We start from the raw sequence: 14607 nt of genomic DNA on the forward strand, positions 1-14607 counted from the left end.
ACTAATTAATAGCAGAAAATAGGAAGCGGACTTATGCGGTCAGCAAAAACCCTACAAAAATATCCACGCTGAATATCCAAGAACCCCCGCACCGACTAACTGTGTGGGGGGAGAATATCAGCCCCCTTAGAGCTTCCAGCAAAAACAGGAATCACATTTTGTACAAGCTGGAACAAAATAAGAACAAATGCAATAAACCAAAATAAGAAAGCGGACTTAGCTTTTCTTGCAAAAATCAGAGGACCAGGAGTCAGGAGAAAACAGACATAGACTGATTACATCGATTCCAGGCACTAGACTGAGCTTCCAGGAAGTCTAAATAGGAACACCCAAGGCCTAACGAACCAGGTGGGTACCAACCTGGAGAAAGACAATCAAAGTGTCATACCGCTAGTGATCACAAGAGGGAGCCAAGAAATACAGTTCACAACAGCTCTGTGGATGAGCTTTCGCTTCTGTAGGAGGAGGAGGAGGAGGAGGGGTGTCGAACGCCTACTGCCAACTGTTTCCTTGACCGTGGGCTAGGCAGAACTGTCCCACTATGGCTGTCCCCTGTGGACCCTGCATCCACCACATGAACCCAGTGCACCGTGATGGACATGTAACGTCCCTGGCCATGCCTACTTTTCCATGCATCTGTTGCGAGGTGCACCTTTCTACTGATTGATTGAATGAGTGCATGGACAATGCGGTCTTTGACATGCGGTGGAGGGCTGGGATGGCTTTTCTTGCAAAGAAGTGTCGACTGTGTAGGTCATAGCGTGGTACTGCGTAGGCCATCAGGGCTTTGAAAGCTTTGCTTTCAACCAACTGGTAGGTCATCATCTCTAACGAGATTAGTCTAGCAATGTGGGCATTCAAACCCTGTGTACGCGGATGAGAGGATGAGTACTTCCTTTTCCTAACAAGAGTCTCTTGTAGGGTGAGCTAGACCGGAGAGCTGGATATGGTGGAACTAGTGGTGGTGGCGGTGGTGGACATGGCAGATTGAGAGATGGTTGGTGATGGTATTCTCGATGTTGGCCTACATCCAGTGTTTCCTACCAATAACCTTGTGATTCCCTGACTGCTTTGGCCTTGCGACGATACCTCCACATTTGCTGCTGGTGGTGTCCTAACTGTTGGGCCTACAGTGAAGGAAGCAATGTATTGTTGCTGACTACCTTCATTCTGAGCGGGTGCACCAACGGTATGGGACGTTTGGTAGTTAGTCCAGGCTTGCAAGTGCATGCTGGTTAAATGTCTACGCATGCACGTTGTATTTAAATTTTGGACATTCTTCCCTGTGCTAAAGGTCTTTGAGCATTTCTTACACATAACTTTGCACTGATCATTCAGATCTTGGTTAAAAAACTCCCACACTGCACTCTTCCTACTATCGTATACCTTTTCAGGCATTGCACGCTGTGCTACTTTAACCAGATGGCCATGCTGTCCTAAAAGTGTTTTTGGTTTTGTCAAACGTTTTTTGCCAGATACGGGCCTGCCAGATGAAAGTTGTTGCGATGGAGATGCCTGCTGCGGATCATCCTCCTCCGCTTCAGAGCAACTGCTAGCGGCACCCTGTTCCCCCAATGGCTGCCAATCTGGGTCAACAACTGGGTCATCTATCACCTCCTCTTCAATGTCATGTGCACCTTCCTCTGTGTCACCGTGTAAGGTGCTATAGCATTCAGGATGGGGCACCATAGTCTTATCAGGGTCACATTGTGGCTCAGTACACTGCGAAGGCAATGTAGTGATCTGAGTCAACGGAACAGCATAATAATCTAGCTGTGGCTGTGCATCTGTGCACTCCATGTCCGATTCATCTTGTAATGGGCTGTTAACTATTTCCCTTTCTAACCCTGGCACGGTATGTGTAAAGAGCTCCATGGAGTAAACTGTAGTGTCGCCTGCCGCATCCTTCACTTTTGCTTTGGGTGAAGGACACAAGGAAGCGACTTGTTCCTGACCGGGAGCATCCACTGACGACTCGCTGCTTTTATATTTCGAACTTTTGGAAGAGGAGGCGAAAGAGGTAGAGGCTGAGTCAGCATGGAAAGCCAAAACTTTTTCCTGCTGCTCCGGCTTTAAAAGCGGTTTTCCAACTCCCAGATAAGGGAGTCTTCGAGGCCTTGTGTAGCCAGAAGATGACGCTGGCTCAACAACTCGAGCCTTAGGTGCTATTTTGCTTTTCCCACTACCAACAGATGCTCCACCACTACCACCACCATCATAACCAGCTGGCAACGACCGCCCACGGCCTCTTCCACCAGACTTCCTCATTTTTGGGAAAATGTAACCAAACTAACAACTGTTAAATAGTACTGTAAAACAAGGTAGAAGGTGTATATAAACTTGTTGGCAATTTAAATCTCCCTTTTTGGGGGGGAGACGGGAGCAAAAAACAGGCCCTGTGTAATACACTATACAATGTAAGTGGCAGAACGTAACTGGCAGATATACGACAAACAGAACTGACATATATAAACTTGTTGGCAATTTAAATCTCCCTTTTTTTGGGGGGGAGACTGGAGGAAAAAACAGGCCCTGTGTAATACACTATACAATGTAAGTGGCAGAACGTAACTGGCAGATATACGACAAACAGAACTGACGTATATGAACTTGTTGGCAATTTAAATCTCCCTTTTTTTGGGGGGGAGACTGGAGCAAAAAACAGGCCCTGTGTATTACACTACACAATGTAAAAGGCAGAACGTGGCTGGCAGATATACGACAAACAGAACTGACGTATATAAACTTGTTGGCAATTTAAATCTCCCTTTTTTTTGGGGGGGGAGACTGGAGCAAAAAACAGGCCCTGTGTATTGCACTATACAATGTAAGTGGCAGAACGTGGTTGGCAGATATACGACAAACAGAACTGACGTATATAAACTTGCTGGCAACTAAAATCTCACTTTTTGGGGGGGGAGACAGGAGCAAAAAACAAGCCCTGTGTATTACACTACACAATGTAAAAGGCAGAACGTGGCTGGCAGATATATGACAAACAGAACTGACCCATATGAACTTGTTGGCAATTTAAATCTCCCTTTTTTTGGGGGGGAGACTGGAGCAAAAAACAGGCCCTGTGTATTACACTATACAATGTAAGTGGCAGAACGTGGCTGGAAGATATATGACAAACAGAAATGACGTATATGAACTTGTTGGCAATTTAAATCTCCCTTTTTTGGGGTGGGGGACTGGAGCAAAAAACAGGCCCTGTGTATTACACTACACAATGTAAGTGGCAGAACTTTGCTGGAAGATATATATATATAAAAAAGACTGTACTACAATTTCAATCTCCCTACAATGATCTCAGGACAAGTATGGCAGCCAGCAATAAAAAGGACTGCTGCACACAAAAGTGTGGACACATAAACAGTAGAACTGTGCAGAAAGGAGCAACAGGATTTTTGCTTTTAAAAAAGCAGTTGGTTTGCACAGCCATGTACAAACAGCAATACAGCTATCAGGGAGCCTTACAAGGCAGCCTAATAAGCTACAGAGCTGATGCACAAAAATATAGCCTCCACTGTCCCTGCAAAGAAAAGGTGGTGTTAGACAGTGGAAATAGCTACAGCACAAGCGGTTTGGGGGTTAATCTTCCCTCCCTAAGTATATCCCTTCTTCTGATGAAGCTGCAGCAACCTCTCTCTATGCTAAGATCGGCAGAAGTAAGATGTCGATCGGCGTGCACGCCCCTTTATAGCCCCTGTGATCTCGCAAAAAGCAAGCCAATCACTGTCCTGCCCTTCTCTAAGATGGTGGGGACCGAGACCTATGTCATCACTCTGCCCACACTCTGCGTCCTCCTTCATTGGCTGAGAAATGGCGCTGAACGCGTCATACGAAACACGACTTTGGCGCGAAGATCGCCGACAGCATGGCCGATCCCACACTAGGATCGGGTTTCATGAAACCCGACTTTGTTGAAAGTCGGCGATTTTTTAATTTGTCCAATCCGTTTCGCTCAACCCTACTGTTAACGATATCTATAACCCTGTTTGTAACCCATTTTCTCATGTACAGCACCATGGAATTAATGGTGCTATATAAATAATAATAATAATATATTGCTCAGCATTGACAGGGTCTTTCATGTGAAAGCTGCTCATGCCATAGGCACTAATGCAGAATTGTTCACTGGTGACAAGCTGGGTGGTCCCTTTCATCATGAGTCTGCAGGACACAGTGCCTGTGGTTTCCATAAAAAATTTCACATTTTGATTTATCTGACCACAGAATAGCTTTCCATTTTGCCCCAGTATATTATAAGTGAGATTTGGCACAGAGAAGATGGCAGCTTTTCTGGATTGTGTTGATATTTGGCTTCTTCCTTGCATGATAGATATTTGACCTCCATTTGGGAATTACATTGCAAAAGGTTCACAAACAATAATTTCTGGAAGTATTCTTGAGTCCTTGCAGTGATTAACCTGTTTTTATTGCTGTGCCACCTGAGGACCCGTAGATCACTAGCATAAAGTATTAAACACCAGCCTCAACCCTTCTGCACATGGATTTCTAAAGTATGTCTCAATATGTTGATGGTATCATGTACTGTGGATGGAGGGACATTCAAAGTTTTTTAATTTTATGTTGGCGAACATTCTTCTGAATTGATTTTTAGAGGTTGTTGTTCATAGACTAGTAAACCTCTGACAATCTTTGCTTATGAGAGACCCTGCCTCTCTCATATGCTCTTTTTATACAGTCATGTGACTTAGTTGAAAATTGACTCTAGCTGTTTTTCAATAGAACCACTTATTTTTCTAGCCTTTTGTTAATCATAATAGTTTTCAGTTGTCTTGCTGCCATTAATTTTTAAATAAGTTAATTATTTCAAATTAATGTAAAAATTACCATCTTTTATCCACTTTTCTGTGTTCTATGTTTTGTTGTAAATACAGTATGTTTTGTAAAATATTTAAATCACTGTAATTTTATCATCTTACACAGTGTCACAAATTTTGGGAATTAGGGTTTCAGGTTGTCTAACTTTCAATAATCATCATAATATCTCCATTTTTAAGTATCAGTCCCAACGTAAGAAGACAGCAGTGGGGGCATCAAATACCCCTCTTTTATCTCTTTTACACTGTAAAAGTTTGACAGAAGAGTATAGGTTGATGTTTATGGCCATCTGTATTCAGCCAATTGAGCAGGAGTGACAAACTGATAAATTAGCCAATATAACAGTGATTTAGAGTACCCACAGTCACTAAGGTTTCCTTTATCTATCACTGGATAATGCTGAAACCACTGTTACATTCACAGCAAAGTTATTGTAGGAATCCCTATATGACCAGTTCCATGTGAAGAGTAAGATTACAAATACGTTTTCTTACCTTAATTAATGACTGTGGCATTTCGGTAGTGCTGATCTGAAGCATATTCCCCAAGCCGGGCAGAGGGGTAGGTCCTGGGGGTAGGTCCTTCTGTTTGACCCTACCCCACCATTTCATGAGATAAATAAGGAGAGTGACTCCAGTAGCCAGGAGAATCGTTGCTGAGATAGTCAGAGCCATCTTGAGCCTCAGCCCCTACAGCTCCGTCTGTTCTGTATCCTTGTGTATTTATATTCGTGCAGGAACAGGGCAGCGTTCCAACATGTAATCAATATAAACAGGTTGGGTGAGTGTAAAGTGCAGAGTTACAGCATTACACAATATTTCTGCTCTCAGTGCTTACTCAGTCTCATCTTGGCGTGAAGTCAGGGTTGGTGATCGGCAGGCCACTTTTTGGTGAGCAGAATCATTTGGTTTCAATCACCAAAAAGAGTCGACACACAGACCTGGGTTGCACAGAGCCTCCTGCTCTGCAGATGGTAAAACAAAAACTGACACACCCAAGACAAAACTGAGAATTTAAAGGTGAATCGTGAACATAGAGCCACTCTCAAAACCTGGAGTGTAGAGAGGGATTTTCCCCACTACCAAACTTGCAAATCCCTCCAAAAATATTATATTTTTTTGCTATCTACCTTCTGAGAATGAAAAGTACTCCATGGATCTTTAAATTTGTCTAAGTTTCTTAATTTTTGAAAACTCAAATTATGGATTTGTTTTTGGCAGATAGTAATAGCTCATGTTGGATGAACAAGCATACAGAATGTTTAGACAATCTTCAATGATTGACTATCAAGGAGAGTTTGATCATTTTATCGTCAGAGGCATGTTTGTCACTTGACTATCAAGGGCATTAGTTAATTAGCATGGCCATGTTCATTAATCTATCTATAAAATCATCTAAGGGTCACTTCCGTCTGTTTGTCTGTCTGTCTGTCTCGGAGATCCCGCGTCGCTCATTGGTCGGCCGCGACCACAGCGACAGGCTTAGTCCGTCCGTGAATTGGCCCCCCCCCCTACTCCCCTCCAGTCAGTGCCAGTGTGTCGCCCCATCCCGGACCAAAAGATATGTTAAAAATAATTAAAAAATAAAAAAGCCTTCTATTCTCACCTTCCGGCGTCCACCGAAGCTGTCTCGCTGCTCACGATGCGGCCGGCAGCTTCCATTCCCAGTGATGCATTGTGAAATTACCCAGATGACTTAGCGGTCTAGCGAGACCGCTACGTCATCTGGGTAATTTCGCAATGCATCACTGGGAACGGAAGGTGCCAGCCGCATCGCGAGGGACGGTACAGCCTCGATGGATGCCAGAAGGTGAGTATGTAACTATTTTTTATTTAAATTCATTTTTTAAAAGGGATATGGTGCCCACACTGCTATATACGCGGGCTGTGCTATATATTACATGGCTGCTATATACTACGTGGCTGTTCTATATACTACGTGGCTGTCTGTGCTATATACTATGTGGCTGTGCTATATACTATGTGGCTGCTATATACTACGTGGCTGTGCTATATACTACGTGGCTTTCTGTGCTGTATAGTACGTGGTTGTGCTATATACTACATGGCTGCTATATACTATGTGGCTGTGCTATATACTACGTGGCTATATACTATATGCTACATACTACGTGGCTGTCTGTCTTATATACTATGTGGCTGTGTTATATACTACGTGCCTGTGCTACATACTACGTGGCTGCTATATACTACGTGGCTGCGACCAATCAGCAACAAGCGCAGTCCGCCCGTGAATTTGAACCACGCTTCGCAAATTGGTCGCACCGGGCCGGCCGCGACCAATCAGCGATATTGGCACAGAATGTAAACACCACTTTGGCGATTGGTCGCGCCCGGCCGGCTGCGACCAATCAGTGATATTGGCGCAGAATTTAAACACAATTAGAGCGGGATTTGAACCACGATTTGCTGATTGGCCAGCTGAGCGCGACCAATCAGTGATATTGGTGCGGAATTTAACCCCCACTCACAGCGCGACGTACATACATACATACATATTCTAGAATACTCGATGCATTAGAATCAGGCCACCATCTAGTTAACTATAATGGACAAATTGACCATTGGCTATAATAGTCATGTTTATTTGTTGACAATAATGGATGTATCAACTGGTTAATAGACGAACTCGGTTAAGGAGGAAAGGAATTTGAAATGGAAAATTTATTCATATTTATCCTGTTTAACCTATTGTCAATGCAGCATTGAGTTGTTGCTCATATGCACAATCCAATAATCAACAATTCGCATGGGAAATATTAGATACCTAAAGACTTTATCCAAAATAATGCACATGCAACAAGCAAAATAAAGCTTCATTCTTATTTATCTTGTTTAACCGATTGTTTCACTCCATCATAGGAACAGAAATTAATGGCAGCTACATGATAAACAACAGCAGCACCCGACAGACCCAGTTGACCATGATCTGCTCTGTTGAGCCTTTATCATTTTTCTACTATTTTACCCGTCAAAATAGTTGAGCTACAAACAAAGCCTCCAGTGTAGATGTGAACTTAGCCAAAAGTTGTGACTCCTTTCCATAAAATAAAACAGTTGTCATACAAGCTTAATCTTTATGTCAGCATGAAATGATTACAGATCTTGATATCTTGATATTTTGTACACTCCTACAGGCATGGCTGATATTAAAAATAGAATAAAAAAATATAATTTTTTGCACACAATATTTGTATTTATTTCAATTTATATCTTTTAATATTAGAGCAGCTTTCTTATTTTCTAAGTTCTAGAACTTCTAGGGTTCGTTTAGGCAAGAAGTTAATTTTCAGCTCAGAAACGAGGGACAACATTCATCTGGTAGGACTGAGGTCTTGAAGCATTGGTGTTGGGCTCTGGTCTAATGCTCAGATTCTTTCTGTCTACAGTGGGTTCCAAGGTGAACTTCTGCAGTATGGTGATTAGAAAGAGGAAGAGCTCCATGCGAGCCAGGCCTTCTCCCAAACACAAGCGTTTGCCTGAGAAAACAGAGAAATCAAACACCATAAGTAGTCAAGTTGAAGGTATTGTTTGATTTAGAAAAAAAAAAATTTAATTGCCTTTCTGCAAATCAACAGAGAATGGGCAGGCATCCTGTTTTCTTTCCAGCATAACCCAATTCAAAGAATGATTTGAAGGGTCAGTATGTAATTTTCACTTCCCTAATTGGAGAAGTAAATACTACGTTCCAGCGCCGGTCTTCACCACTGCCTCCAGTGATAGTTCACAAGCTCCAGGTGTGATGTTACGATTATAGCAGACATCACTGATGCAGCCAAACAATAAGCTCTGCTGCTCATGCCATCTAAATCAGCAAAAACTCTGATCCAAATAATTGGCTGTAGCTCGGACATTTACTGCCATTTGTGAAGTCAGCGTCGTGGAGTCAGTGTTGCAGCCTGTAAATCATCATTGAAGGCAGCAGTGAAGTGCAGACGCTGGAGCAAGTAAAGTAATGGAGCAAGTAAATAAGTAATGCTCAGTATATTATTTTCATCCAGAATGAGCTTTTAGGGAAAAATATGAATTCTTGTAAAACACTTTTAAGTTTATAATTTTGCAACAATGTCAAAAGTCTCAATGTATTGCCAGTAGTTTATATTACAGTAGATAATCTTAATGATTTATCCTGGTTTTACAATGTGTCTGTAAAAATTATTGCCTGTCCTTGATTTTTTGATAAACTGTCCAGAAACAGTACAAAATCAAGTTGATAACCCTGGTTACGAGTCATGACATGCCAGGTTAGCACCGTTTTACCATATACAATAGCTCTAAACTTTTCTGAAATGCCACAAGTTTCTCAGTCCAAAAATACTTTTGAGTCTTGTCTTAAACTGTTTTATGCGATAAATGTAAATTAATTCAGTGAATTTAAAAACCACACAACCAATTGATTCCTAAATCATATTAAGTAATATTGCTGCTCTTCCTAATACCAGTGTGTCAACCTACCATATAAAAATATTTTAATATACTGAAGCTTTAATTCAGTATTCACAGGTCACAATCAAGTAATAGCATCTTACCTGTAGAGAATGGCATAAAGGCATCACTCTTCTTAACGCAGCCTTTCTCATTAAGAAAGTGTCCGGGATCAAACTCCTCTGGGTTCCTGAAATGTTTGGGGTCTTTGAGAACAGAAGTCAGGACTGGGAACACCAAGCTTCCCTAAAAGTGAATGTATGAACATGCATATCTAGAAAAATGGAATTGTTAAAAGTGAGGTGTTGAGTTATTCCTATGACGTTGAGATGAACGAATCTGTCGAAATTTGTTTTGGGCAGAATCGATTCAGTCCAAATCAACTTTAGTCCAAGTGCCTGAAAGATGTTTAATATGCTATGAGGTTTCTCCAGACCCCACAGCTCCTTTTGCTTGGCCCTTTCAGTCTTTGGATCGATCCTTGAATCGTCCGGCTTTGACTAGAAGCACTTGGAACACGGTACACGTCATTGACATCAATAATATGTGAGCATAATCAGTGACAGAAAATCCAAAGACCTATCTAAAGACTGATCTTAAATCCAACTCAAAGACAAGAGGGAGCAAGCGGAAGATGTTTTATGCTAAATGCTTAATGAAAGTGAATGTTTGTTTTAAGATGTATGATTCAGCACTACACAATAAAGGGTTGTTAACAACACTTAGCTATCTGGAAGTAAGCAGGTAGATGGATGGGGCCTAGTTCTTTTAAAGTTGCAATTCTAGTTGCTAGTTTAGTGAGTAGCAGTGAGTCCTCAACACAATAGTCCAGTTGGTCAGGCCAACTAGAGGGCGCTGCCTCAGTCCATACAAGTGGATGGAAGCGAGGCCACACCCACTGGACGGGCTCTGGCTGGTAGTTTGCATAGCGTATATATACCCTCCAGTCTTGACTCAAAAAGTGGCTAATCCCCGCAGTGCACAGTTCGTGTACTGCTGGGATTCATATGTCTGCAGTCACACAGAGAGACTGCAGACCTATTGATTCTGACCGGACAATCCCTATAAAAGGATATCAACCACCAACCCTTTCCTAGACCCCGGCTTGCATTGCAGGAGATGAGATAACTCCTAAAATCTCTTTCCCCTTCCTCCTTAACATTATCCTCATGAGATGCTGTTATCAGTCCTATGTAAGAATGAGCAAATCTATTGAAATTTGAATTCACCGAGTTTGTCAAATTTCCCCCCAAAATTTGATTTGCTGCAAATAAATTTGTGCGAATTTCAATATTGGGAAGCTTGTATTTGCTTGGAAAATATATGTAAAGGAGAGAAGACAAATAACTCTGGTGACCATGATAGCTTATACTCTTTAGGTGAAAGAGAGGACCTCGCTGACCATAAGAAGAGTTTAAACACTACACATGAGAAAGAGAGGGCCCTACTGATCATAAAAGTTTACACTCTACAGTAGAGAGCGAACAACTCTGACCTTAAGAGCTTACACACTAAAGAAGAGAAAGAAAACCCCACTGATGATAAGAACTTATTCCTAAGAGATTACACTAGGGTTGAGCGACTTTCATTTTTTTAAGATCGAGTAGGGTTTTGGGAAACCCGATTTTGTCCAGAGTCGAGTCGAGTGCAGTCGGCCGATTATCGCTAAAAGTCGGGGATCGACCGAAACACGAAACCCAATGCAAGTCAATGGGGAAGCATAGTCGGCAGTGAGTGGAGGCCAGGAAAACACCTACAGTGCCCATTTTAATGCCAAAAACATCCATTCTTGTTTCTGAAGCTTGCCAATCTTAATTAACTGTATAATAATAGTTGGGCATAGGGAATTGGGGGAAAGTTGTGGGGGGAGTAGGGCTGGCTCAAGTTTATCGTGGGCCCAGGAAATGCGGACTACGTCACGGCGGTGTTGCAGGGAAAGGTAAGTATTTAAAAGTTGCAAGTGCTGTGATCCTGAGCAAGCAGGGGGGGGCCCACTCGTTCGCATTGCCACTGGCACAGGGCCCCTCAAAGTACGGCGGTGTGTTTGCATGGCGGGGGCGCCTCCCACCAGCAGCGACACTTTTGCGTACTCTGAGGGGCCCTGTGCCAGTGACGTCACCAACGAGTATGCCCCCCCACCTGATGAAGGAACCTGCACTTTCATCTGCACCTTCCTCTTTGTCCCTGTGTAAGGTGGTATAACATGCGGGAAGGGGAACCTTACTTTCAGCAGGGACAGATTCTGGCTGTGTAGAGTACAAGGGGAATGTAGTGGTCTAGGTCAATGTACCAGCAGACTCATTTAGCAGTGGCTGGGCAATGGGCAGGATGAGGAGGAAACAGATATAGGGCCAAAGAATAAAGTAGGCTACATGCAGTTCAAAATTGGTAACAGGACTAAACAGGCGGCATTGCTTTGTTCAGTGGAGTAGCAAACCCAAGAGCAGCAGACACTGTTTCAAGGGCCTAACCACACTAGTAGGCCAAATGCAGTTTAATATCTGATAGTATAGGGCGAAAGCCAGAATGTGGAAGCTCAGCTTTGTTCAGTTGAGGACAACACCAGGGAGGGGCAGACACCTTTAGTAGGCCGGAAAAGCCTATTGCATTTTTTAAAATGGTAATTTGGAGCAGAAGGTTGAAGCTCAGCTTTATTTAGTTGAGGGCAACACCAGGCAGGGGCACACAGACAGACACCTTTAGTAGGCCGGAAAAGCCTATTGCATTTTTTAAAATGGTAATTTGGAGCAGAAGGTTGAAGCTCAGCTTTATTTAGTTGAGGACAACACCAGGCAGGGGCACACAGACAGACACCTTTAGTAGGCCGGAAAAGCCTATTGCATTTTTTAAAATGGTAATTTGGAGCAGAAGGTTGAAGCTCAGCTTTATTTAGTTGAGGACAACACCAGGGAGGGGCAGAAGCCGTTAGTAGGCCCTAACCACCATTTTTTTTTTTTAAACCACTTAATGAGAGCCGGAAGGTTGAAGCTCAGCTTTATTTAGTTGAGGACAACACCAGGCAGGGGCACACAGACAGACACCTTTAGTAGGCCGGAAAAGCCTATTGCATTTTTCAAAATGGTAATTTGGAGCAGAAGGTTGAAGCTCAGCTTTATTTAGTTGAGGGCAACACCAGGCAGGGGCACACAGACAGACACCTTTAGTAGGCCGGAAAAGCCTATTGCATTTTTTAAAATGGTAATTTGGAGCAGAAGGTTGAAGCTCAGCTTTATTTAGTTGAGGACAACACCAGGCAGGGGCACACAGACAGACACCTTTAGTAGGCCGGAAAAGCCTATTGCATTTTTTAAAATGGTAATTTGGAGCAGAAGGTTGAAGCTCAGCTTTATTTAGTTGAGGACAACACCAGGCAGGGGCACACAGACAGACACCTTTAGTAGGCCGGAAAAGCCTATTGCATTTTTCAAAATGGTAATTTGGAGCAGAAGGTTGAAGCTCAGCTTTATTTAGTTGAGGGCAACACCAGGCAGGGGCAGAAGCCGTTAGTAGGCCCTAACCACCATTTTTTTTTTTTAAAACCACTTAATGAGAGCCGGAAGGTTGAAGCTCAGCTTTATTTAGTTGAGGACAACACCAGGCAGGGGCACACAGACAGACACCTTTAGTAGGCCGGAAAAGCCTATTGCATTTTTTAAAATGGTAATTTGGAGCAGAAGGTTGAAGCTCAGCTTTATTTAGTTGAGGGCAACACCAGGCAGGGGCACACAGACAGACACCTTTAGTAGGCCGGAAAAGCCTATTGCATTTTTTAAAATGGTAATTTGGAGCAGAAGGTTGAAGCTCAGCTTTATTTAGTTGAGGACAACACCAGGGAGGGGCAGAAGCCGTTAGTAGGCCCTAACCACCATTTTTTTTTTTAAAACCACTTAATGAGAGCCGGAAGGTTGAAGCTCAGCTTTATTTAGTTGAGGGCAACACCAGGCAGGGGCACACAGACAGACACCTTTAGTAGGCCGGAAAAGCCTATTGCATTTTTTAAAATGGTAATTTGGAGCAGAAGGTTGAAGCTCAGCTTTATTTAGTTGAGGACAACACCAGGCAGGGGCACACAGACAGACACCTTTAGTAGGCCGGAAAAGCCTATTGCATTTTTTAAAATGGTAATTTGGAGCAGAAGGTTGAAGCTCAGCTTTATTTAGTTGAGGACAACACCAGGCAGGGGCACACAGACAGACACCTTTAGTAGGCCGGAAAAGCCTATTGCATTTTTTAAAATGGTAATTTGGAGCAGAAGGTTGTAGCTCAGCTTTATTTAGTTGAGGGCAACACCAGGCAGGGGCACACAGACAGACACCTTTAGTAGGCCGGAAAAGCCTATTGCATTTTTTAAAATGGTAATTTGGAGCAGAAGGTTGAAGCTCAGCTTTATTTAGTTGAGGACAACACCAGGGAGGGGCAGAAGCCGTTAGTAGGCCCTAACCACCATTTTTTTTTTTAAAACCACTTAATGAGAGCCGGAAGGTTGAAGCTCAGCTTTATTTAGTTGAGGACAACACCAGGCAGGGGCACACAGACAGACACCTTTAGTAGGCCGGAAAAGCCTATTGCATTTTTCAAAATGGTAATTTGGAGCAGAAGGTTGAAGCTCAGCTTTATTTAGTTGAGGGCAACACCAGGCAGGGGCACACAGACAGACACCTTTAGTAGGCCGGAAAAGCCTATTGCATTTTTCAAAATGGTAATTTGGAGCAGAAGGTTGAAGCTCAGCTTTATTTAGTTGAGGGCAACACCAGGCAGGGGCACACAGACAGACACCTTTAGTAGGCCGGAAAAGCCTATTGCATTTTTTAAAATGGTAATTTGGAGCAGAAGGTTGAAGCTCAGCTTTATTTAGTTGAGGGCAACACCAGGCAGGGGCACACAGACAGACACCTTTAGTAGGCCGGAAAAGCCTATTGCATTTTTTAAAATGGTAATTTGGAGCAGAAGGTTGAAGCTCAGCTTTATTTAGTTGAGGACAACACCAGGGAGGGGCAGAAGCCGTTAGTAGGCCCTAACCACCATTTTTTTTTTTAAAACCACTTAATGAGAGCCGGAAGGTTGAAGCTCAGCTTTATTTAGTTGAGGACAACACCAGGCAGGGGCACACAGACAGACACCTTTAGTAGGCCGGAAAAGCCTATTGCATTTTTCAAAATGGTAATTTGGAGCAGAAGGTTGAAGCTCAGCTTTATTTAGTTGAGGGCAACACCAGGCAGGGGCAGAAGCCGTTAGTAGGCCCTAACCACCATTTTTTTTTTTTAAAACCACTTAATGAGAGCCGGAAGGTTGAAGCTCAGCTTTATTTAGT

At 43.0% G+C, this 14607-nt stretch overlaps 2 protein-coding genes across 3 annotated transcripts in view; both read right to left on the bottom strand.

The window, feature by feature from the left end:
* Window positions 1-5564, bottom strand: part of LOC143805909 (cytochrome P450 2C8-like) — a 64732-nt gene extending 59168 nt beyond the window's left edge. The window contains exon 1 of the mRNA XM_077285664.1: window positions 5346-5564. Coding sequence (XP_077141779.1) covers window positions 5346-5525 — 180 coding nt within the window. The 5' untranslated portion in view covers window positions 5526-5564. The remainder of the gene's footprint in view (window positions 1-5345) is intronic.
* Window positions 5565-7441: 1877 nt separating this feature from the next.
* Window positions 7442-14607, bottom strand: part of LOC143805907 (cytochrome P450 2C8-like) — an 86164-nt gene continuing 78998 nt past the window's right edge. The window contains exons 8-9 of one of the 2 annotated variants that reach the window (XM_077285661.1): window positions 9401-9542; window positions 7442-8350 (exon numbers count right to left, since the gene is read on the bottom strand). In XM_077285661.1, the coding sequence (XP_077141776.1) occupies window positions 8166-8350; window positions 9401-9542 (327 nt within the window). In that variant the 3' untranslated portion in view covers window positions 7442-8165. Of the gene's footprint in view, window positions 8351-9400; window positions 9571-14607 lie in introns of both variants that reach the window. The other variant, XR_013221352.1, reaches the window with a different exon arrangement.

The sequence above is a fragment of the Ranitomeya variabilis genome, chromosome 2, assembly GCF_051348905.1.
Source record: "Ranitomeya variabilis isolate aRanVar5 chromosome 2, aRanVar5.hap1, whole genome shotgun sequence".
Classification (NCBI taxonomy): Eukaryota; Metazoa; Chordata; class Amphibia; order Anura; family Dendrobatidae; genus Ranitomeya; species Ranitomeya variabilis.